Here is a 25701-nt window from a genome sequence, read left to right on the forward strand (position 1 = left end):
TGTGTGTGTGTGTGTGTGTGTGTGCGTGTGAACCCCTACGCGGACAATCCTCTGCTACATAATTTGATATTCCATCATAAGTCTCCATCCCAGCGTGCTGTGGATCTGCAGCCTGCTACGGTCCAACGATCTGTCAGCAGAGCAAAGGGAAGCCGGGCCAATCCACTTCCTAGTGTCAAACACACACACACACACACACACACACAGCAGTCACACATTTATTAAAGGTGAAGGAGCGTGGAAAGGTGTGAGTGTGTGTGTGTGTGAGAAAAGAGTGTGAAAATGTGCATATGAACATAATGCAGAATCTCACACACAGTGTTCAGAGGCGGCTACAGTGGTACTTTGATACATAAAACAAAACACACACACACACACACACACACACACACACACACACACACGCCCGAATGGCTCGCCTCCGACCCCTGATGGATTGGCTGCACTCCTGCCGTGACAGACGAGCGATGGATGGAGAACTGAGAAGATGAAGGGAAGAAAGGGTCGGAGGGTGTGTGTGTGTGTGTGTGTGTGTGTGTGTGTGTGTGTGTGTGTAAAGAGCTGAGTGCAGTGTTCTCGGTGCCAGTGAGGATCTTACATGAGGCCAAGCAGATCATTTCCTCCTCCGCAGCACGTGTCATTTCCACTAAACAAACATCACTTCTGTGGACAGGAGAGAGGCTGGAGGCCAGCGCCCTCCTCCTCCTCCTCCTGCTGCTGCTGCTGCACCTCCTCCTCCTCCTGCTGCTGCACCTCCTCCTCCTCCTCCTGCTGCTGCTGCTGCTGCACCTCCTCCTCCTCCTCCTCCTGCACCTCCTCCTCCTCCTCCTGCTGCTGCACCTCCTCCTCCTCCTGCTGCTGCTGCACCTCCTCCTCCTCCTCCTCCTGCTGCTGCACCTCCTCCTCCTCCTCCTGCTGCACCTCCTCCTCCTCCTCCTGCTGCACCACCTCCTCCGCAGCACGTGTCATTTCCACTAAACAAACATCACTTCTGTGAGAGAGGCTGGAGGCCAGCGCCCTCCTCCTCCTCCTCCTCCTGCTGCTGCTGCACCTCCTCCTCCTCCTCCTCCTGCTGCTGCACCTCCTCCTCCTCCTCCTCCTGCTGCTGCTGCACCTCCTCCTGCTGCTGCTGCTGCACCTCCTCCGCCTGCACCTCCTCCTCCTCCTCCTGCTGCTGCTGCACCTCCTCCTCCACCTCCTCCTCCTCCTGCTTCACCTCCTCCTCCACCTCCTCCTGCACCTCTTCCTCCTCCTGCTGCACCACCTGCACCACCTCCTCCTCCTCCAGGTGTGTGTGGGAACAAAAAGTACAGGATCTAAAATGAATGTAGAAGTAATCGTTTGCTTGATGGACCAAACAAGAACGTTGAATGACGAGTGCAGCCCGTTAGAACACTTCTTATTGTCTGTGGAACGTCGTCGTTATCGTGGGACCAGGAAGACGTTTCCCCCGTGAATCACGCCAGAGTTGCGTTACGGATTCTTCACGTTATCGACTGAAAAGGACGAGGTTTCGTGAAGGTGCCACGTTTGGGGTAAATTGCTGTAGCGCAGAAGAAGGTGATCATGTGATCATCACGTTGTGCGTTAAAGTTGTTTCAGGTGATGTGCACGGTTTGATTTCATCATCTCACAAATGCCTGAAACCACACACACACACACGCACATGCACACACACACACACACACACACACCCAGTGAGCCTCTCATGAAGCGAAACAAACACACATTTAATGGTTTCAGCTTCTTGAAGAGGGATTTCTAGCCTTTCTCTGTATTGTATGAAGCCTTAAGTTGGTATATTTTATTTGGCCCCAGACGAGCTCATGATGCGATCGGGATGCGTCACCACGTCCTGACAACAAGAAAACGAAAATGACTGAAAGCGAAGAATCCCGGCGGCCTACACGTTAACACACAATAAGCGCATTTCGTGTCGGCGGTGACAGTCGGCTTTCAGACAAATTAAAAAATGTCCCCCAAACAGAATCGACCCTTAATGTGCGTGTGCGCCTGCATGTGACCTGCATGTGAACATGCGTTTCCTGTCACTGCTGCAGCGAGTATCCACGTCAGGCATCGTGTCAGACATGATTCGTGTTTTCCAACCAGGAGTGTGTGCAAACCGCCAATTACGTTGGCTGCTAATTACACACTTAAAGACGTAATTAGGCCTGCCTGTCCCACCGCTACACAAAGCGGTATCACACAGTGCACCGGGAGGGAGAAGGTTCACACACACAAGCAAGAAAACACGCACGCGCGCGTGTCTTAATTAACATATTAATTGTGCACACTTAACATATATGGAAGCCAATTGGGGCAACAAACATAATGGGTCGTTATTGGCTTTACGTGCTACGGGTGGAGTTTCCACAATGGAGAATTAAGATAAATACATGCAAACGAATAAATCATCTTCATCACTTTAACAACACAAATGTCACGTGAGAGAAACATGCTGCAAATGAATGAAACACAAGGTCCTCGGTGTCAGATACTAGGAGATAATGGACAAACCCTTCGGGGGCTTGTTTGTCATCACGTTCGTACTGCGCTCAGAAACCAGTGGGTGCAGACTTTTGTTGTGTCGGAGTTTTGTAGAGTGCGTTTTTATGTGAGTATTTGTTGTTCAAAGTAGCAGATTTAATAACATGTTGTTGTTTTTTTGTTTTCCTCAACCTCCAAATATGAGTTCAGATGCTTGAGAACAGAAAAACAAAGCGGCTAACATTAGCTCTCGTTGTTCCCAGCTGTGTACTTACTGGTCGAGCAGTTTGTCTCAACATCTGGAAATGTTCCCGCCTTAAAACCTTAAAAGTCCTGAAAGACAAACAGCAGCTGGAGGGAAATCAGGGACAGAATCAAGCGGAAACACCTGATCGGTACAGCGAGAAGCGCCGCGGCCTCCGAGCTACAAGAGGAACGAGGCTTCGCCTGAACCTCCAGATACGTCTCCTGTGTGTGTGTGTGTGTGTGTGTGTGTGTGCGTGTGTGTGCGTGTGTGTGCGTGTGTGTGCGTGTGTGTGCGTGGACTTAACAGACCTCACTCTCTAGCTGGCTGCTTAAGAATCCAGTCACATCTCCTGCTAGCAGGCAGGCAGTAAGGCGCTTTCACGCTCACAGGTTTGCTTTGGTTGGGTCTAATACCCCCTTCTCCCCCCTTCTCCCCCCCCCGCGTGTGTGTGTGTGTGTGTGCCGAAATCAGACCGTATGTGTGTCTTACTCACGACTTCTTTGTTTCTTTACTACTGTTGTGTGCGACAGTTGTGCGTTTGTGTTTATGCAGTGTGTGTGTGTGTGTGTGTGTGTTGGCTCTCAGCGGCACTGATAAACCCACTTAGACTCTCCCCTGATCTCTCTGCTCTGGGCTGGCAGCCCCCTGTCTTGGCTGACACACACACACACACACACACACACACGCGAGCGCGCACACACACACACACACACACACACACACACACAGAGCCCTCTGCTTTAGCTGCTAGCTGATCTGTGACGGCCTGCCACTCAAACGCAGCTCCGCTGAGACGCTGCACAAAGGAGGGCAGGAGGAGGGAGGCGAGGAGGAGGTGCTGGTTGGGTGCAGGGGGAGAAGGGGGGAGAAGGGGGGAGAGGGGGAGAGGGGCACAGGGGGGTATCAGTGTCTTCCTTGCGGGTGCCTGCTAGCTGCCGCTCTCTGGCTGTCTCCTTATCTCACTACTCCTCACTCTCCTCCACCTGACTGGCTTTGGCAGCAGCTCCTCACTGCCCACCTCCCCTCCCCTTCTCCCCCCTTACCTCCCCCTCGTCCCCCAGTACACTTCCCCCCCCCCTTCTCAATATTTTCCTCCTGTCTTTCCATCCTGACGCTCAGTTCATCGCTCTCGTTCACTCGATGTGAAGACTAAAGATGAAAGCGAGACTGCAGAGGGGGAGAAAGGGGGAGAAAGGGAGGCGCAGCGCGTCATGGAGACGTTTTAGTAAAAGACTTCACCGTACGGAACAGATCCCGGTTTGACGGTGAAATGTATGGCCGAACACGAGCCCCGATGAATGCTGAACTTCACGCTGTTATAATGTGTAAATGTTAGTTCAAACATCTGTGTGGAAAATCAACACCATCGTGTTTCATTAGGAGGAAAACGGCCAAACTATTCAGTGTGAGTGGAAGCTTCTTTATGTGTTTGGCCAGAAGGAGAAAGATAAAGCGAAAGGCACAGAGCAGGAGAACAGGCCAGTGATCCCCAACGCGACTCACGACAAAGTTGGCGATCGAGTAAAGAGACAAAGGAGAAAAAAGCGCCGGCTCAGCAATATGGATTTTGGTCCCCAGGTGAGTGAAGACGGAGAGAACTTCTCCATCAGCACCTCGAGTGCCGCCGATATTGCTGAGTCACCATCGCCGGGCTACCGCGGCTGCAGGACGACGAAACGGAGCCCAAAGCCCAAAACATCATCGGCGCCATTATTGCCTCGCCGGCCTCATCGTCACGACGGCGGAGGATCAAACCCGGAGGAAGAAAACATGCACTTTGTGAATGAATCAAACTGTCGGTGCGGTTTATTCCTCCCAAAGCCCAGCGGGAGCCGCCTCGGGCTGTTGGGCATCTTTCCCAGCGCCAGTCGCACACCTGCCGCCGGCAACAACACAAAGTACTACGCAAAAGTCTCTCCTTGCTTCCTCTTTTCTCTCCTTTTAGTTTCTAATTAAACACAAGTAGAGGGCCGAGGAAACCTGCTTCTAATTACACAGTCGCTGCTCCTCTCTCTCTCTCCCCCCTCTCCCTCTGTCTCTCTCCCTCTTTCCTCCCTCTGTCTCTCTGCTCGTATCCTTCTCCCCTTGTCCTCTCTCTCCTTTCTCTCTTTCCTCCCTCTTCTCCGAGCTGGAGCTCCGCCAACAGCCTGTGGAATCACTTACCAGCAAGCACGACGGGGAGAGGACACACACACACACGCACACACACACACGCACACGCACACGCACACGCACACGCACACACACACACACGCACACACGCACACACACACGCACACGCACACGCACACACGTGCACGAACGGAAGGAATCACATGCACACACACACACACACGTGCACGAACGGGAGGAATCACACACACATGCACACACACACGTGCACAAACGGGAGGAATCACACACACACACACACGTGCACGAACGGGAGGAATCACACGCACACACACACACACGTGAGGAATCACATGCACACACACATGCACAAACGGGAGGAATCACACACACACACACGTACGGGAGGAATCACACGCACACAAATGCAGACTTGCAAACACGCATGCTGGTCTCAGTGGAAACATCCCGACATGCTCGCGCTTAACAATTTAGCGCCTTTGCGTTCCCACTGTGTGCGTGTGTGTGTGTGTGTGTGTGTGTGTGTGTGTGTGTGTGTGTGTGTGTGTGTGATCAGCTCCCTAATGAGAGGGAACAGTAATCATATCTCCCACTGACACAAACACAATCACAACATCTGCATCTAATGCAGCCCGCCCACTCAATCCCCCCCCCACACACACACACACACACACACACACACTCTTCCAATGCACAAAAGCTTCCCTCCCTCTCTCCTCCCCCCCGCCTCTCCCCCCTCTTGCATCTTTCACCTCAATCTTCTGCCTCTCCTTCCACCTCTACGTGTTCCTTCCTTCTCATCTCGGCCCCCTTTTTTTCTCCCTTTCTGAAAGGGAGAAAACCGACATGTAATACATGGAGATAGAAAGCTGGGGGCCGACATCCCCTCTGCTCCATCTCCCCCTCCATCTCCCCTCTCCTCTCCATCTTAATCCAGCACACTCTTATTTAAGCGTGTTCTTTTGGCGGGGGGGGTCGGGGGGGGGGGTTGCAGCAGCAGCAACACTATAATTCAGCAGCGGTTTGTCCAATCCATCACAGGGACAACGCACACACACACACACACACACACACACACACACACACACACAGACACACACACACACCGCCGCCTCGCATCACCTGCAGGCGAGTGTGTGCCCCCCCCCCCGATAACACAGAGTGTGGCATAAAGGCTCGCAGTCACATCCTCAGAGGAAACGCACAATGACGGGAGGAGTGGCGGCAGACAGAAGCGTGCAGCTCCAGCTAAAGTATCTGGACAGCAGGAGTGGGCGGGACACAGAAGCCCCCTCTGCCGCAATCAAGCCCGTGTCACCATCTGGACGCCATTTTAAAACCATCAGTTCTGGCTCCCCACGTAAACAAGGGCGCGACCCCAAACATGCTCCCCTCACTAAATGGGCTCTTTCTGGCAGCTGCAGAACCCCAAAATGGCCGACCTCGCGGGGTGAGGACTGGAGCCAGAATGGCTGAATCTGTTCTTCATTACTGCAGCATTTCTCACTGTGTACGAGAGACTTTATCCAAAATGTGTTAGCAGGAGGTTCACCGTTCCAGCGCATTGAGGATGGATGACTGAAGGAAAAGAGCCGTCTGGTTCAATTAAATTGGACATTTGTACCAATCTGGAGACATTTGTTTTTATACAGAACCGAGTGGCTATTTCAAAAGACATAATAAATATATTTAACAAGGTATAAATGTGGATTATAATCTCAGATTTGTATGTAATCTGAATCCGAATCGTGCTTTCATATAAAGATCAGGGCTGCAACTTAAATCATTTTAACATTAGGATTTTTGATTGATTTGACAATTTGCATAAATACTGTGAAGCGATTTCGCGAAGCCAAAGTTTTAAGCTTCTATTAACACCTGTTCTTTTATTACCTGCAGCGTAAAATGATTGATTCATTTCAGGTAAGGGCAGAAATATCAGCATTTTCATTGTCGGACGCTTTTGTTAGTTTCATAAAAAATGAATTAAAATGAGATTTAGTTCAATATTACAATAAAATAGGAAGCTGCATTTTAGAAACATACGCACCGTCAAAATGATATTCTTGCTATAAAACGGCAACAAAACAAACCTCCTTCTAAAAAAATAAGCGTTAGCAATTGTTGCCGTTCCCCGAGCAGGTTAACTGTAATTTGCATTCAGATTAACGGAAACAAATAAGCAAACGGGGCTCATGAAAGGCAGATTATTGAGAATTATGATGTGTTTACATGGGCGCAGGACGGCGATGGAGAGAGTGTGACAGAACAGAGGGAGCGTGTCAGAGGGACGGGTGTATTCCTGTGGGGGAGAGTGTGTGTGCGCGTGTGTGTGAACATGTGTGTTTGAGAGCAACACAAAGGGAAACAGTTGAAGATCTGATGCAAAGTTCACACACACACACAGTCACACACACACAGTCACACACACACACACACAGCTCGCAGGCACAAGTGTGGTAATGACATGGAAATGATATGGTAATGACATGGTAATCTGGCAACATTATTCTGCCCACCAGAGACTAGGAGGGCGAACAACCTGCCACAAACACACACACACTCACGCACACAAACACACACACACACACACACACACACACACACACACACACACCACCACGCAGGGATCAGATGAAATCTATGGGCCGACATGGGTGAGGAGGGTGAGACCAACGTGGGGGACGGGGGGGTGACGGTGAGAGAAACTTTCTCTGGTTGATTTGAGCAGTCGGCCTAAATTGAAGAAGAATAATTCTACATATTATTACACAAAAGAAGAAAAAAAAGGAGCATTTTTATCAACTCAAGTCGAGTCAGCGGACATTGACTTCGTTAACATAAGTATTTTGTCAAGCTCGAGAATGAACTTGTGTGCTTGAAGATAAATAGCCGTTATATACTGTACATAAAAGTAAAGAACTGAAAAGCGAGCGTAGCATCAAGGAGGCGAGTTGACCGTAAATCAGTGGACTATTAATAGACCTTCCTCCATTGAATACACCACTGCCCCCGTCTGGACAAACCCCGACACGGGGGGCTGGAAGGTGGTTAACAGGGATTTATCTATTCCTGCAGAAAGAACAGAACTAGGACTAAATATCTCATTCTGACGCACTGTATTTATTGTTCCGCTAACTTTCTTATGATCGTACTCACTGAATATTGTGATATTTTTCCCAACCTACTACTTCCTAAATTACATTTTAAGTAATGCTTTGGGAAAGAGGAGGGAGGTGAAAGGAAATAATACAAAGTAAACACCAACTTGAGCATGAAAGTTAATTGCGTTGCCAATAATCCACATTATTGTCCTGAGCGTTTAACAGCACGCGGCTCAGTTTGTCATCACATCAGACGGCTTCTACCTGTTTACTGTGCAAACGCCATCACATGGGGGAGACAACAAGATGCTCGGGGGGGGGGGGCACAGAGTGGGTGGACGCCTCCGAAAACAAACTTCTGCTGAAGGAGCTTTTAACGGCGACATCACCATTTCTTCCCCTCTCTGCTTGCCAGTGTTTCCCTCGCTGCTCCCCTCTAAGTGGCGGTGATTGACAGGCGGGCGATATCCATGCAATATCACCCAGCGCACGTTCCTATTCCCTCCTGGAGCCTTCATCCACCGGTCAAATTAACCTTCCGTGCCAACGGGAGGGGGGGCCCCGCGTGGGCCAATCAGCAGGTGATTAGGCCGGGGGCGGGAGGGGTGAGGGGTCACCGCGATGGGGCCATTGCAAGCCTGATTGGTTTCAATCAGCAGCCGGGCCGCGAGGACAGCTGGGAGCTGAGCCGCGGCGAGCGCTAATCAACGCGTCCCACAGTGAGGCATGAACAGTCACCACACACACACCGACAACACGGGGCATCGCACACGTTCCAGGGACACACACGAATACACAGCGAGACGTGGGAAGCACAAATGAACAGTCGAGACCACAACAGATAAACAGAAAAAAATCCCATAATGGAAAAGCAGAGGAGAGAGAATCACTCGGAGCAACTCCAGAATCTCCCAGTAAATTGAATGACTAATTGCATTGGATTTGTTAATTTGACCGCTGGCACATCTGATACGGGCCCGTGACATTGGTTGGCCGCGCCGTGTCCTACAAACCCAAACAGCGGCTCTTCTACGAGGCCTCCGCTGTGTCTGACGCTACGCTGGATTCCTGTTCCAAAGCGCAGCGAATCACACCTCAGCGATCAGGTGACGCAAAGGTCGAGAGGAGAAGACGAAGCGTTCGGTCGGTGAGTTTCACCGACTTGTGCGACTGAGAGGAAGGTCTGCAGAGGTGTTAATATCACAGCAATAACTTTGCTTATCTTGAGATAAAGACTACAAACAGAGAAAAGGCCGACTCATCAGTTCATGGTGGACGTGTAGAGTAAAATGTTCTTGTGATTCAGCTGATGGTTAATAAACAAAAGGTTTTACATGATGCAGGTCCTGTCTATTATGAGGAAGGACAATTACAACCATTAGTCATGATGCCATTAAATAAGTCGCCAATTTAAGACACAATTTTAATCATACGGAATTCTCATTTACTTTGTGTTACTACATGTGTTTCATTCATATAAATCAAACATGAATGATTGGAACGTTTCCTTAATATGTTCTGAACACTTTATTTTTGTGAAAGTGATACAACAACGGTTGTTTTTTAATTCAGTCTCTACTCGTCTCCACTTTGCATGTTTTTAGTTACAACTCAGCAGCAAAAGTGACACTAATATTTGTCCACACAATCAACGTCTTAAAATAAGAGCTCATTTGAGTGTATCTGTAATCCATCCTAATTATGTATCAGCACTATTTAAGAAACAATCATATATTTTATTATAATTGTGAAAATGATCAATACAAGGCCATTGACAGGGAGGTGCTGCAAGAGATGAAGAAGATCTCAAAACCTGAACGTGGTGCCTCATAATGACACGCGGCTCATAACAGCTGTGACCTCCTCGTTGTTTACTTGCGCTTCTGTTCCATCGGGAGGAGCTTCAACAGCTGCTGGTGCCACGTCAGAACCGAGGAGGAGCGAGAGGAGCCGAGGAGGAGCGAGAGGAGCCGAGGAGGAGTCAAGGAGGAGCGAGAAGAGCCGAGAAGGAGCGAGAGGAGCCGAGGAGGAGACGAGGAGGAGCGAGAGGAGCCGAGGAGGAGCCAAGGAGGAGCCGAGGAGGAGCGAGAGGAGACGAGGAGGAGCGAGAAGAGCCGAGGAGGAGCGAGAGGAGACGAGGAGGAGCCGAGGAGGAGCCGTGGAGGAGCGAGAGGAGACGAGGAGGAGCCGAGGAGGAGCCGTGGAGGAGCGAGAGGAGACGAGGAGGAGCCGTGGAGGAGCCGAGAAGAGCCGAGGAGGAGCCGAGAAGAGCCGAGGAGGAGCGAGAGGAGCCGAGGAGGAGCCGAGAAGAGCCGAGGAGGAGCGAGAGGAGCCGAGGAGGAGCCGAGAAGAGCCGAGGAGGAGCGAGAGGAGCCGAGGAGGAGCCGAGGAGAGAGGCGGAGGTGCGTCCTGTTCGCTGCGGCGTCTGCGCATGCGCGGAACGCAAAGAGGAAGAGGAGCGGCTTTGTATTTTACTATTTACTGCAGAAAGAAGTTTCCCCTCTCGCAGCAATACAAAAAGATACACACAACAACAACAACAACAACAACACGCCTGCAGGTAGGAGACATTACGCCACACACGCAGAGGAGAACGAAATGGACCAAATAGGAAGCATGTTGTCATAGTCCGGTGGAAAACAAGTTAACGTCATTAGACAACTTTACGTCCATCGCGTGAACTCTTTAGCTTCCTGTGAATAAAAGGCCCCGTTCACCTTAAACCAGCGGACGTGTTTGGGGCCAGACGCTCTTTCGAGTGTTCAGAATAAGGAAGCGAACAGCAGACCGCTGTTTATCTCAGTCACGCTTCCGTTTTACTGTCAAGGTGCTTTAACGGAACCGTCCCAGCGCGTCGCTTTAAAGAGATAAAAGGTTTAAAAAGCGTCCTTGATACCTTGTGACGACCGGGATTCGATGTGGGTCCGGAGCCGAAAACCCTCAGTCGGCGTCAGCTGTCTCCTCTTCTCGCGTCGTCACGGTTCAGCGTGACAGAATCCCCGAAATCCCAGTTGAAACATTTCCGATCCCGAAGGACGGTTTTAATTATGATGTCACGGACGATCTCACGCTGTCTAAACCAACCGCTATTACGTCACCGCTGTGACGTAATGTGACGTTAACGGGCACCAAGTACACTCGTTTTGCTGCTGCAAGGCCGTTTAATTGCGACCTGGTATTCAGTACGTCACATCATCTGATCTGTTTCACACGTCCGCTTTTCATCAAAACGTGACGTCATTATCTTCGGTGAGACGTCTGTGACTTTGTTTTTTTTCTCTCACTTTAGAGACTTGACTTTAATCCATTGATTAATCCGTTGGGGATCAATTGAGGACATAAATGCAGCCCTTTGCTGTTCGGTGTGACAGGTTGTGACGCTGCTTCCCATAGACGAGGTGTGCGTGTTAATCAGCGAAATCACTGAAATAACATCACTGCTCAAATATTAGCTATTTTCTTTCTGCCGTTGTTCTGATCGGACCAAACGAGCCATTTTTGAAGACCTCGTTTGTTTGTTTGTTTTTTCAATGAATGCAACCGTCTCTCTGCAGACGAACTGCTGGTTCCGCTGCGCGATGTCGTCCCTGTGGTGGGACCAGTGGCCCTTACTGGCCACAAACGGGTCCGACCTCCCAGACAACAGCAGCTGCTTCAGCTCCACCAGGAGCACCGTCCTCAAGGGAATCCCCTTCGGAGGAATCCCAGTGGTGCTGATGCTCGACTTCGGTGTCTTTTTGGTACGTCTCAAAATGCACCATGTGGGCGTGCGGCCTGGACGTAGTTTTCCTTCATGCAATATCAAGAAGTACGTTAACCAGTAACTTCTTTCCCCACATCCACTGGCGTGTCTGTGTTGTTTCGTGGCCTCAGCTGGCAGCTTATTGGTTCTCCTCCTGATGCCACCTGCAGGTGCTGCTGGTTGTCTTCTCCGTCATCAGGAGGAAGTTTTGGGACTACGGGCGTCTGGCATTGGTGGCAGACAACGTGGGGTCAGTTCGTGATGTCACACGCGCCCCGCGTGGCGTTCGCACGGTTCTGTATTCGTCAGACTGATTCCTTCTTTGTGCGTCAGGTTCACCGAGTCAACACACCGTCGCTACGGGCGCATGTCGTCCAGCGTGGACGACGTGGAGAACGAATTGGTATGTAAATAAAATCTTTGTCATCATATAATCTCATTATATCTACACTCAATTCTCAAATATCACAGCACTTTTTCCATTCTTTCATTCATTCAATCATATAAAATCACATATTTATATAACCACATAACCCGTATTACTGTGCACCTCATTGAATGTTGATAATCAAAGTATCCGCCCGTGTCTCTGTTCAGGGATTCTGCTCCTGGCTGCCTTTCATCGTCCGAATGGAGTGAGTGAGCTTCGCTGGTCATTGTTTGTGCACCTGCTGCTGTTACTACCCCCCTTTTATCAGTGTGTGTGTGTGTGTGTGTGTGTGTGCGTGTGTGTTTCAGTGAGGCGAAGATTAAAGCCAGATGTGGCATGGATGCTGTTCACTACCTGTCCTTCCAGCGGCATCTGATCGTCCTGCTGTCGGTCATAACTGTCACCTCCCTCGCCGTCATCCTGCCCGTCAACTTGTCTGGAGACCTGCTGGGTGCGTCCATGTCTGTTTGTGGTTTGCGGACTTGCGTTAAGGGGGAATTTCATGCACAGAAGGGCTCCGCTGTGCGCGTTTTAATGCTTCTCAGTGTGAGCGGCGCTGACCTCTTGGTTATCAGCGGCTCGTGTTTATCACCGCAGATTGTGGCCACTTGTTTCTGTCCAGAAGGAAGAAGGTTGTTTTTACTCTGATCTCTTTCCCTTTACTGTTCGCTTTCTCTTTTCCAGATAATAATCCACAGAGTTTCGGAAGGACAACCATTGGGAATCTTCAAAACGGGTAAAAACTGGATGTTAAAAGCCGCCACATGAGCAACGACAGTCTTGTGCGTCGCTGGAGACAAAATGCTTCTTGGTTTCTGTCGTCAGAAACGACCTGTTGTGGCTGCACACGGTGTTTGCGGCTCTGCACCTGATCCTCACCCTCGTTCTGCTGCGACGTCACACCTCACAGATGAAAGGCATCCGCAGAGAGACGGTATTTGCCCCCCCCGAGGAGCTGCGTGTGTAATCAAAGTGTGATCAGTGTGCAAAGCAGATTAAGCGAGCGATGTTTCTCTCTGCTTGCAGACCAGAAACACGCTGTTTGTGTGTTCGGTCCCCAAAGCGGCCACAGAGGAAGCTGTAAAAACCCATTTCTCGTGAGTAGTATTGAAATAAAGCGCGATGCTCCTCCCGTACGCCGTGTCCCTGAATGGCGGCCATCTGCCCCCGTCCTCTTGTGTGCAGGGAGGCGTACCCGTCCTGCAAAGTGTGCGCTGTGACGCTGGGCTACGACGTGGCCAAGCTCATGCACCTCGATAAGGAACGGTAAGACGTCAGAGCGACAAGCGGCCGAGCGCGTCTTTCTTTGTCTTTCTATGTCCACCGAAACACCTTTTAAACATCTTGACGCTCGGAATTTTAGTTTTATACAAATAACATACTCTACAATATTGTACAGCAATCCGCAGCAGGTGAAGGTGCTTAAAGCGCTGACGGATATTTACTCCTTCTTCATATTTACCAAGTTAAACCAACTGGAACGTGTTTGCTTATCGGTTTACTCCCCCCCCCCCGTCACCCCCCCAGGATGCGAGCAGGAAAGAACCTGTGCTACTACGAGCAGGCCCTGAGGAAGACCGGCAAACGGGAAGCCTTCATCCCACGCTTGTGTGGTCAACTCTGCTGCTGCTGCTGCAAACCCGAGGAGGTGAAGTCAGAGCAAACACAGCGTTCCAGACTGTTTTGACTCTTCCAGTGATCCCCCCCCCCCCCCGGTGAGGCATCTGATGGTGTGCGTCCCCTCAGGTTGATGCCATCGAGTACTACAGCACTAAAGAGAAGGAGCTGCTGGAGCAGGTGAGGGAGCAGACGGAGCTGGTGCCCCAGCGGCCCCTGGGCATGGCCTTCGTCACCCTGCAGACCGAGGCCATGGCCAAGTAGTGAGTCTTTTTCCCTCTGCACCTGCGCCGGGGAGGTAAACGGCAGGAAGTACCCGACACGAGACGCATGCCGGTCCAGCGGCGAGGCGAACCGGTTTTTGCCTCCGGATGTTTGCCGCGATGTTCTCAGGTCGTCCGTCTGGTTTATTGATTAATTAAGGCGGCTTCAGACCGAAATCCAACTGGCCGAAGGAGGCGTTTGACCTTGACCAGTTGGTTCACAGTCGTTTGGTTGCTGCAGTTTGCACTTTCTGTCTGGACTGTGTTTGTTAGTAACAGGGACGAGACGTGATATGGTGTTTTCTGCAGCTGACTGCTGGTTTTAATGTGGCCACATTACTTTTTACTGGAAGCGGGCCGCCGGTTAACAGCTGCCGTTTGCTCACCTCAGCATTCTGAAAGACTTCAACGCACTCGAGTGCGGCGGCTCAAGCTGCTGCTGCGGGAGACCTCCACAGCCGTCGCAGGAGAGCGACGCTCTGAAAGTGAGCAAGTGGAGCGTCAGCTTCGCACCCCACCCGAAAAACGTGTATTGGTAAGGCCTGAAACGCCGCCCCCGAACATGCAGATGGTACAACTCGATATTTCTAGCGTCATTAACGAGCTTTTAGCAGCATGTTTTCTCCACGTTGTGCAGCCGTTTGGTGTTTTTCTCCCTGCAGGGCCAATCTGTCAGTGGGAGGCTTCACCTGGTTCATGCGCTACCTGATGCTCAACTTCTTCCTCTTCTTCCTGCTGACCTTCCTCACCACTCCGTCCATCATCATCAGCACCATGGACAGGTTCAACGTGACGATGCCGATCAACTATCTCAACGTGAGACTTTCGCTCGCGGACACCGAACGTCGCGGCAATTACTTTAAAAAAAAGGAAATTTCCTGATTTATTTGTTTTTTTCCCCCCCAGAGCCCCATCGTCAGCCAGTTCTTCCCCACCCTGCTGCTGTGGTCCTTCTCTGCGCTGCTGCCGACCATAGTTTACTATTCCACCATTGGAGAGGCCCACTGGAGCAGGTGGTGCCCACGAACAGACACACGGTGCAAGTGATCGGGTCCCGTCGGTGGGAGAATTGTTGTGAGATGGTTCCCATGTGTCCACAGGTCCAGTGAGCAGCTCAGCATGCTGCGTAAACTCTACTTCTTCCTGCTGTTCATGGTGCTGATCCTCCCCTCGCTGGGACTCACCAGGTGAACAAGTCACACTTCTAGTTGTCGCTTGCTGTGACGATCAGGTGTCGGATATAGTGATGGATATGTGATGGATATGTGATGGATATGTGATGGATATGTGATGGATATGGTGGCAGATTCCCTTTTTTACCTGTTTATTAATAACGGATACGTTTTGTTGTAATTGGATTCAGGAAGAACCGTGATTCTCTTTCTCCATTTTTCTTCCTCTCGTTAGTCTTGCAGTGTTTTTCCGCTGGCTGTTTGATAAAGAGTTTCTCTCAGGTGGGAAACTGAAGTTTGAGTAAGTAATCCCTTTTTTGCCATTTTTCTTTTAAGTCAAAAAATTCCTAATTAATTTGAATTTTGCATTTTATGTCTTTTGTTGTTGTCACGTTGATAAATTAATAATAAAGGGAAGAAAAATCAGTTTTACTCTCAACTTGTTTCATGCAGTTTGTGTTTAATTTATTCACCCCATTATTTATTAAGTTGTGCTATTGTTGCATTAAATATGAAACTAGATCATAAGACATTACGATGTCTTCTTTAGATTGCTTATATGAGTTTTCATAGTCTGCTGAAACTGACGTGGTCATAAAAATACGTGAGCAAATTCTATTTTGCTTTCTAATATTGTTTAATCTTATTTTCATTGAGTGTTTTTTGTGTCCGCCTTCCACCCAGGTGCGTGTTCTTACCTGACCAGGGAGCGTTTTTCGTCAACTACGTGATCACAGCGGCGCTGGTGGGCTCTGGGATGGAGCTGCTACGGTTGCCTGGGTTACTGCTTTACACCATCCGGATGGCGTTCGCCCGCTCGGCCGCTGAAAGGAAATATGTGAAACAGGTGTGTTTTCGTTTTTCTTTTTCTAAAAATGTCTCTCTATGCTTTGGTGCTATGAGCAGCATCTTTTCTCTTCTTACAGCCTCAACGATTTACATGTGGACTAATCGTCTGACTTGTGTTCACAGAATCAGGCCTATGAGTTTGAATACGGCGCCATGTACGGCTGGTCCCTCTGCGTCTTCTCCGTCATCATGGCCTACAGCATCATCTGTCCTGTCATTGTGCCGTTCGGTGAGTCCTCTTGAGGCCGCGCACAATCCATCCACTTTCAGCGCTTCTTACATATAAAGTATCAAATGAATTTTATTTCATTTTAGACGTTTTCTTTGAATAATAAATCGGTCCATCAAGTAGCTGGCGTTTCATGGGTGGATCCGTTCGGCCTTTGACCTCCTGGTGTGTCTCTTATCAGGTCTCCTGTACATGATGCTGAAGCACCTGGTGGACAAACACAACCTGTACTTTGCCTACCTGCCTGCTCGCATCGACCGCCAGGTGCACCTGGGAGCTGTCAATCAGGCTGTGGGCGCGCCCATCATCTGCCTCATATGGCTCTACTTCTTCTCTGTCCTCCGCGCAGGTAGGAAACCAGTGTGTGGTCACGTGACCTGAGCTTCACAAAGAGGACGCTTTGGCCCTGCAGACAGAACGTAAATGACACGCCGCCGCGTTTCAGGGTTCTGGACCGCCACGTCTCTCTTCACGCTGGTGGTCCTGTGTGTGACCGTCTTCATCTGCCTCGGCTACACCTGCTTTGGCCACTTCAAGTACCTCAGTCCGCACAACTACGCGGTGAGCGTTTGGGGGGGTTGTTTTGCGCCGCAGCCGCCACCTCTCCGCCGCCGCTCCCGCCGAGCGTTCAACTCGACTGTGTTCTCTGTTGGCAGGTGAAGGAGGAGGACGAGGACGAGGCGGAGGGAGTGGAAGAAAACGCCATGGTACTGTACTTGTTCCAATACAAAGTCCACAGTGTGAACACGAGGATCGGAAGTATTTAGGGCGAGTTAACTCACCTGAGCTTTGCTGTAAATTCCATAACCCGATTTGTCGCCCTTGTGGTTTGTTATTCATTAACAAAGTAAAACAGCAGAGCATTTGAGGTCAATGTTTCCGAACAATACGCCTGATCGTTCACAACGAACGCACTCGTGGACCGTAGTTCGGATCCGTCCTTATTTTCTTACACTGTTTGGTGTGTAAATCACTCTTCCGTGTGGTGCAGTTACAGGTCTACCTGCCCCGAGTGCTCAACCCCAAATCACCTGCCAGCGCGCAACAGGGTTCTGAACCTTTGCAGGGTTACGGCTCCACGGAGGTCAGCCCGGCCCACAGCCCGGTCCGGAGCCCGACCCGCTGCTCCGACCCGGTGACGGACAGCGAGCCGGACGGCTGAGTCAGCAAGTGTTTTTTTTTTTTTTTTTTTTTCTTTTAACGACGAGTCCAGGTTCTGAAGTTGCGACGCCACAAAACTTCTGACCGCAAGTCTCCTTCATGCAAGAACCGGTCCGCTCCCACGGGGCCGGTACCAGTGAGCCGGGAGAACTTGCCGTCTTTACAAATTGAATTTTTCTCTTTGGCATGAACACATTTAATCTGCCGTCATCAACAACTGCTGTAAGTATTTGTCATTCCACTAATTTGAAGCAACTTCACATTTATTATCCTGTTTGAAATATAAACCAATAGGATTCTAGATGCTTAAATTCGTCCTAACGACATCAGCAATAATTGATTGATTAATTGTCTGTCGATATCGACAGACGATATCAAAAATAACATTTCAAAAAGCAAAAGGCCGTTCTTGCCCAATTCTTCTGGATTGATACGAGTTAAATATCAATCGCCTCTCACAGGAATGACGGGAAATAGGAATAGGAATTTATTTAATATTCTGATCACTTCTTGCACGTGTTAAGCATATTACACACATCCTGAATCTGAAATGCATCTTTTATTTTCTGTCTATGTCTCTCGCCAATTCTCCAAGGGTTCTTTTTGCATGAAACTCGCCATTTCAAACAAGCCAAAATGTTGGATTCCAACACTTGGAATCTATTATTTGCACATGCTGAAGCTTATTATGCAAGTTGCACCAACAACCAACACTGACGCCAAAGAGGCCTGCAGAGCTTTCTGTTCTAGTCTAGATTTCTTCACCGGGCCTTTTTGTGACGCTTTTAGAGGACGAAACCTGCCATGGGAATAATCAACATTGCCTTATGTTCATTATGCACTTTCTATATCAAGAGAGGCCTGTTTTGTGTCTGCTAAGTCGATCAGTATTGCTTGAATTATGCAACCAAAACCTTTTGTTAAGAGCCACAATTTTATAATATTGTTTAAGATGAGACAATGTTTCAACAATGAATGAATGTCTGAAACAGGTCAATGTTTATTTCTATTCGATGTTACGTTTTTGGAGCTTTTTTTAAAATGGAACTAGATTTTAAACATCAACTTGTATCTGTACAGTGCTGGACAATGTCTTCAGATGTGGTATGTTAAGCTTTGCACACGGTCATCTAAATGTTTAAACCGTGCAGCTTTCCAACGCAAACAGGAACAACTTCGCGGTCATGAGCGCGTCTCGCCAGCTGGAGGCGCCGTGGAGCTGCAGTCGGGTTGTAAAACCAGAGAAGGGGGAAAAGGACAAATGCACAGTGTCATTGAGGACTTGTAACTCATTCTGACTTTGGTTCGAGGCCGTTTCCTCCGCCTCCTCACCTGATCCTTCACCATTGTCTCGCTTGTCGTTTGCTTCCTCTTTGCTTTGCCCTTTTCCCCTTTCTCACCACCTAACTGCCCCAGCTGATCAGAACCTCTATTGTACTTGTACGGCCTTTGAGAGTTCTGTTGTGACTACTTGTTAAAAAGGGGTAATGAAGTGCTAAGCTAACATATGCAGGTTATTAGCGGTGTGAACCGTTGGATGAGGATCAGGACGCCGATGGAGCTTAACAACAGTTCTCGAAAATAAAGATCAGGAACTGTTGAAAGACTCATTTTTATTGTTTAACAGTCACATTTTTCTCTTTAGTTTTTGTTATTCTACATAAAAGTCCCAATGTGCCTCTTGAGCTGCTGCTAATGAGACGTTGAGTCGCTGGACACATAGAAAGTCTCTCATTTCAACCTTTTCCATATTGATTAACATTTCTATAACATCTGTATGAACAGAGTTTATTGGCCGCGCGTTTCCCTCTGATGTCGGACAAAGATGAAGCATTGCAAAACAGAACGTCTCAACTATTTCATGTTGCTGCGTGTGTGAGATTAAGCAACAAAAATATTGCCCTCCGTGCCGAATGATCTCCAGCGTGTCGAAAGAAATAAACCCCACAATTTATCCTGTTTTTTTTTTGATGAAAACCAAATAACCACAATAAACGCGCACCGCGTGAGACTTGGACAGGAAGCTGCGCGGGGTCGGGATGCGGGGCCACTAATAACTTACAGACATCCTCATGTGGCCCCCGAGGACGAGCCGGGCGCATGAAGCCCGATACCTGATCCAGCGTCTACGGGTTGTGTGTGTGAAGTGTGTGTCTGATGCACCTGCTGTTACACAATGTGTACGTTAAGGCTGCAGGAGCCTGGGAAGCAGCTCTGTTCAGACCCCCCCCCCAAAGAAAACCCAAACTGTGACCCACAGTTAAACACGCCACAAACCATCTGGCTCTGCTTTCGGGGAGAGGAACGTGGTTCTGATCGGTTTGATCCGACGACACGCAAACTGGGAGCGGTTTGTAGCGTCCGCAGCCAGATGTTCTCACAGACACGATGCTGAACCCATCATGTACACGGACCCACTGATAAGAAACCGCCCAACAAATCCCACAGTTTGTTGGATATTTAGAGAGATGATTAGGAAGGAGAACCGTATTCTCGCTGACAGCTGCCCGTCACTCTGTCAGCGTGAAGCTGCAGCTGTAAACGGATTGTTCAGATTGTGTTTGTGCTCCGCTAATCGTCAGTGGAGCTTCGGATTTAGTGGCGACGCGAGAACAGAAGGAAAAGGTTCTCAGCAAATAATAATGTCTGACTTTTCCTTCACAGAATCGGGACCAAACACCGTAATTAGAAAAGTTCACTTTTGAAAAAAAGGGAAGAATATTAATGACACACCTGAGTAGCTGAGTTACTTTAAACCACCTAAAAACCTGTTGATGACAATTATTGGCTCCCGATTGGTTTCTCAGCAGTAATTTGACCTGTAAGGTACCACAAGTTTACACAACACAACCACTGGATGAAAACATTCATCCCGCCTTAATCTAAAAGCTCTTGTATGAAGGTGTGCGGCTCACTGAACTTCGTGGCCTCTCAGTGCATTCTTGGTATTGTTGTCGTCTGTTCTTTTGTACAACCACAGACACCATTATTAAATCAGTCTCTCAGCATTCACTTAATTCTGCACTCCCAGGCCACCGAGTGTGTGTGTGTGTGTGTGTGTGTGTGTGTGTGTCTGTGTGCGTGCGTATTAAATAGGAATAAACCCCATTTGGAGTTCGGAGGTTTTGAGGTCAGGTTTCCTTCATGTCACCACCAAGATCGATGGATGTGACCTCTGACTGCCCCAACTCGTATATAAACATGGCACCGGCCAATGGCGGCATCGCGTGGGCCGGCGCCGGCCAATGGGAGCCTCTGGCAGCATCGCGCTCTGCGGCACTCCCATCTTTTGTCCGTCAGGATTAGTGCCGTGGCAACGCCGGTCGCCTGGGAGGTGAGTTTCCCAGAGCGGCGGGACCGGGACAGAAACAGGACCGGAGTCTTACCTCCCTCCCGTCCAATTGGGAAACAGGGCCGGAGTTGTGTGTGTGTGTGTGTGTGTGTGTGTGTCACTCTGTGGCCTCCACCTACACTGCCAACTCTAACGGGGCGACGTCCTGAGCCACAAGCTCAACGTGTGTCTGTCTGCGCGGGCGAGTGGACGGGCTGCTGAGGGGCCGTCCTTGTGCGTTCTCTTCTGTGTGGGGCACCCGGTAAAATAAAAAAGATGGAAAAAAAGTCACCCCACTCTCCCCCCTTCCTTCCCCCCTTCCTTCCTTCCTTCCTTTTTTTGGTCGGTGCACTGCGTTGGCCAGAGGGGCAGAGCGCCAGACAGCTGAACCCACGGCGGCTGATGGAGCACGTGACTCCGGACCGAGGCCCTTTTGTTTGGACAACTACAGGCGACACACGGAGGCCTGGAGGTGCAGCGTGGGATGGGAATCAATGGGCGTTAGGAATTATCAAAAAGCTGCTTGGGTTCTTTAGAGAAACGGCCTGCGACGGGTTCTTTGAACCCTCAAGATTCCCTCATGAAATCAAACCTCATCTTTTAGATGTTTTATTTATTTTTTCATGCAAAAGCCATTCTGTGTATTTTTTTTTATTCTGACCTCTTTAGACAACGGTTTTCTTTGTTCCCGTGCTGGATCCAGATCGCCTTCCCACGGCCAACTGATTCACAACAAACAAAGCCGGCTTCACATGGAATTGGCTGGTTTCACACAACAGTAAGAAATCTAGGATTTGCAGCCCTGATGCAGGATTAGGCGAGTGGGCCGCAGGCAATGAGGCGGATATCGCTGAGGTTAAATTACAAACGCAGCGCTGGATTACGCACACGCCTCATTTCCTGCGACTCCTTCGTGTGTGTAAAGACACATCCCGCCGCTTCAGATGAAAACTGCTTCCTCTATACATGAGTGATGTGACAGGAATAACAGGCCAAATACAAATAGTTTAGTAATCAACAACATGGATCGATTTCATCGACATCTTTAAAGTTTTAACTTTGTTTAGTGAGGACAAAAGGATCAGAATTGAACGAGAACACGGCCCTGATTGTAATTGTTGTTTCTGTCACATCCAAGTAACAAACTCAGAAACGAAAGAAGCCAAGATCATCGAGCAAGGTGACGGACGAAAGCAGGATCACCAGCCACAATGAGGGCGAACCCGGCCGTCTGTACAGAATCATCTGTTGGGCAGAAGCCAGTCGTGTTTCCCGAGGGTCCAGTAACTTAAGGCGGCTCCACACTGGGTCTACTGGTCGGGACTGTTGGATGGGAGCCAAAGCAAACAACCGCCTTTCTTTTAAACAGGGTTTGCTCCACATATGCTGCATTGCATTGCTGCAGACACACAGCTGTGTGTGCAGGAGGATCAAACGGGAAGGTTCCATTTAAAGTGACGTTTAGCATTCTGTAGTGCCCCGTAGGTTGTGTGTCTGCGCTTGTTTCATGAGACATTTGACTTATCGCAGTAGGACGGTAATTTACCTGTTTTCATACTTTAACTGGTGTCTATATAACTTTATAATAGGAGATAAGAAATTGAGGCAACAAATGAGAAATGAATGAGGAGCCAATTGATAGTTAATGATTTAATCCTAATCCCCTTTTATGGAGTGATTACTTTTATTAATAAGGACGACTTGATAATGGATGACTCGTTGAATGTATATTAGCTCCTGCTGGGGGGGCAAATGAAGGGTAATTATGATTTATTGGAGAACAGACTGGGAGATCCTAATATAAATGAATCATTAATCAAGCTAATTAATAGTTTTGGGGGACTGCAGAGATGAGATATTGTGTTATTGTGATTTATCATAAAAGCGACACGTGTTTTTCCCCCTAAAGGAACTTTGTTTACACCGGAGCCGCGCGTTGTCACCGTTACGCGTTTGTTCTTTCCGGTACAGACTGAATAGACACGTGACTCGGACTCGCTCGCACGCATGCGCTAGAAAAGGGGCGTGACGTCATACCAGACTCCCGCGCGCTCTGCTTCGTATAAACACGACCGGAAATCACACGTCAAACATCTTCGTTTCGTTGCTGTTTTAGATGTGATATTTACACGCTTGGGGAAAGAAAAAAAAAAAAAAGATTAAGGAAATAAATAAATACAAACAGCCCGCGCGTTGCCATGGCAACCGGCGTTTGTTGTCATTAGAAACCACCGCCCGCGTGCGGACCTGAAGGCTTCGGTTAGCTCAAACACACCGGACATCGTTAGGATCTACTAATATTAATACAACAGAAGGCCCACGATGGACTGCAGCTCGTCGTGCTGCTCTCTGGACCTGGTGGCCGGTAACGGGTGCACGCTGAGCGTGGAGCACAGAGCCGCCCTGCAGACCTCCATGGTGCTGCTGAAGAAGAACTACAAGTTCCAGCGAGTTCTGCTCTGGGGCAAAATATTCGGATTGAATAGGGACTATTTCATCGCCCAGGGCAGAGGAGAAGATGAGATGCTGGATAAAAAGAATCTCTACAGGTGATGGTACAGCCGCCTCGGTGAACCTGTTCCTGTGCACACCGTGAAATGACCCGTTTGTCTCCACACGCAGCTTCAACTGCATGGACTGGTTCCTGCTCCCCAGCGCCACCGACTCCATGGTCGAAGACGCGTCCATAGCTGCGAAGAGACGCTTCATCGGAGACCCGTCCTTCGTGTACGAGCGCCTGGAGATGAGCGAAGGACAGGGTGGTGCCGCGGAGGGTGAAGTAGGTGTTAGTGGGATCGACACCGTGCCGTAAAAAGTGTTTACAATATGCAGTGCTCCTTAAATGATCCACGTGGGTCGATTGTGATAAATAACAATAAATCCATCACTCAATTGAGCAAGAAACGAGAAAAGACACGTGAAGGAAATGTTTATGGCGTCAAAGCTCTCTGCAGAGATGGACTGTTGTTGGTTTCAGGCCACAGTCAGCGAGGAGCGCCGGCTCGCGGCCACGGTGCATCAGATCGACGAGGACGCGTCCGTGGTGCCGCGCGGCGCCTTCGTCAAGAGTCCACGCGGCCTCGTCCACGTCAACCGCAGCTTCGCTGGTAAATACACATCAGCCTGTGTGAACGTGAAGAACCTTTCATGAGGGGTTAATGGACAATTAGCCCCAACGTGCATGTGTTGTTTTCTAGGTTTGTCTCACTCAGAAGCAAAGAAGCTCGACAGCTTCCGTCACTTTAGAAAAGCGAAGAATCCGAATAAGAAAAGCATCGAGGAAATGGGGGATTTGAGTCCAGCTATCGACTTCCTGGATACGCTGAGTGACGACATCCCTGAAGGTGAAACCGCGAGAAACCCCGAGTCGCGTCACCACACTAGAACTAGAGAACATCGTCTCATCTGAATCCGTCATCGCACACTGTGTGTTCTCCAAACCGCTGCGCCTCATGACTACGAGATGAGGCGTGATCGCTCTGCTGATTCAACCGACTGAAGTGTTCCTGCGAAGTGAAAAGGGAGTCACTTAAACAAGATTAAATAGGCAGACATATACCTGCCGTGATGGAATATGTCTGCTGGGAACATGTGGGGAGAACTTGTGCGTGGAGCGGTGTGACGACCACGTGACTGGTGCTGGGTGAGGAATGTCTGGGCTTCTGGATCTGGTTTCATGGCCAACTATGGTCAATTTCTTCACCAGAAAATTACAGATAATCATTGTGTCATTTTAAAACCAGACCCTGAAACCAAAAACCTGGGAGGAGGACCACCTGAAAGCAAACTGAAGTCCAATGATTAATGGGACTTACAAAACAACTCAAGTAATGTTACAGATGACAAATTACAACCTAAAAATTAAATTCCAAAATAAAAGATGAGTGACTCATAACAGACCAGAATTCCGTAACTTTTGGAGTGGAGTTAAAAGCAGAAAACAAACTTTCTGGTTTGTCTATTTAAATGCTGAGGGGAAGCTGCGATATTACTGTAATAAACTACATCGTTTGCTGGCAAACAACAAGCAAACGGTGAAAATGATGTGGAATTATGTCCCGCTAACAAGTTAGCGTCCTCCACTCAGATGCAAGAGTGTGCGCTCAGCGGCCGCGGCCACTAACGTGTAACAGCTGCGTGATGTATCGGGGGGCTTTCACGTGTGTGTAAACACGCTCGCGTGTGTTCCGTGAGTCAGTGCGGATGCCGGCGGTGTCGTCGCGGCGGCAGACATTACGCAGCTGTCTGATCCCACCGGACCGCATGCGCTCACCGAGAGGGAGCCCAACGTTGTGCGGTACGATGAATCGGAACTAATAGACAGGTGCCAACAAAGGGCTTTTTAAATGTACTTTATTAAATAGTAGCAACTCTCGTTCTCAGTTGCCTGGTCATGGTCACACCCAAACATACAAAGCAACAGGTTTGACTGTAAATATCAAAGCACAAAAGATGGATTTAGTGGATTATTATCTCCTCTATAGAGGTTAATCATCTTGGGCAGATTTCTAAAGATTTACTGGCCTTTATTTAAATTCCATTCATCCAACATGACGTGGCAGCCTCCTCCTCCTCCTCCTCCTTTTAACAGCGATTGTTTACAGCAGACCTGCTTTGTGTATGTGTGTGTGTGTGTGTGTGTGTGTGTAGGATCATGGAGTCTTCAGCGGGAATGCGCCGGTAACGTGTGCGTGCTGCGCAGCCTGCTGTGGCTCGGACTGACCTTCTACCATCTGCCGATGACGCCGCAGCACGGATACATCTACATCGGCGATGGGACCAAGAACCTGAACCTTCCCTTCATGCTGTGAAAAGGAAACATTTACGCATACGCATTTCTGTTCAGATGAAGCCTCGTAATTAAATCTACGTTCACATTTTCCAGGACTTTGTTTGTCTCGTGTTAAAACAAATAAACTCAAGTGAGTACAAA

The 25701-nt window shown here is 49.2% G+C and overlaps 2 protein-coding genes across 5 annotated transcripts; both read left to right on the forward strand.

The window, feature by feature from the left end:
* The first annotated feature begins 9910 nt into the window (after window positions 1–9910).
* On the forward strand, window positions 9911–19041 carry tmem63a (transmembrane protein 63A). Of its 3 annotated transcripts, XM_078093765.1 has the most exons (24): window positions 10402–10534; window positions 11264–11372; window positions 11529–11714; window positions 11887–11966; window positions 12050–12119; window positions 12314–12351; window positions 12455–12597; window positions 12831–12882; window positions 12972–13080; window positions 13173–13243; window positions 13332–13412; window positions 13674–13794; window positions 13893–14026; window positions 14418–14561; window positions 14689–14842; window positions 14933–15039; window positions 15127–15213; window positions 15434–15499; window positions 15883–16045; window positions 16171–16276; window positions 16458–16625; window positions 16722–16837; window positions 16933–16983; window positions 17268–19041. In XM_078093765.1, exons 3-24 carry the CDS (start codon window positions 11553–11555, stop codon window positions 17436–17438), a joined length of 2394 nt encoding a protein of 797 aa, XP_077949891.1. In that variant the 5' UTR covers window positions 10402–10534; window positions 11264–11372; window positions 11529–11552; the 3' UTR covers window positions 17439–19041. The 3 variants fall into 3 exon arrangements, with proteins under 3 accessions (XP_077949890.1, XP_077949892.1, XP_077949891.1); XM_078093764.1 differs by lacking the exon at window positions 11264–11372 and having other exon boundaries at window positions 9911–10534; XM_078093766.1 differs by lacking the exons at window positions 10402–10534; window positions 11264–11372 and adding an exon at window positions 10081–10376.
* Window positions 19042–22769: 3728 nt separating this feature from the next.
* On the forward strand, window positions 22770–25701 carry rsph9 (radial spoke head component 9). Of its 2 annotated transcripts, none has more exons than XM_040160451.2 (5): window positions 22770–23317; window positions 23391–23547; window positions 23746–23875; window positions 23966–24112; window positions 25419–25701. In XM_040160451.2, the coding sequence occupies exons 1-5, from the start codon at window positions 23091–23093 to the stop codon at window positions 25577–25579; spliced, it is 822 nt and encodes a 273-aa protein (XP_040016385.2). In that variant the 5' UTR covers window positions 22770–23090; the 3' UTR covers window positions 25580–25701. The 2 variants fall into 2 exon arrangements, with proteins under 2 accessions (XP_040016385.2, XP_077949893.1); XM_078093767.1 differs by having other exon boundaries at window positions 22780–23317; window positions 23424–23547.

This window comes from Gasterosteus aculeatus, chromosome 18, assembly GCF_964276395.1.
Source record: "Gasterosteus aculeatus chromosome 18, fGasAcu3.hap1.1, whole genome shotgun sequence".
Lineage (NCBI taxonomy): Eukaryota > Metazoa > Chordata > Actinopteri > Perciformes > Gasterosteidae > Gasterosteus > Gasterosteus aculeatus.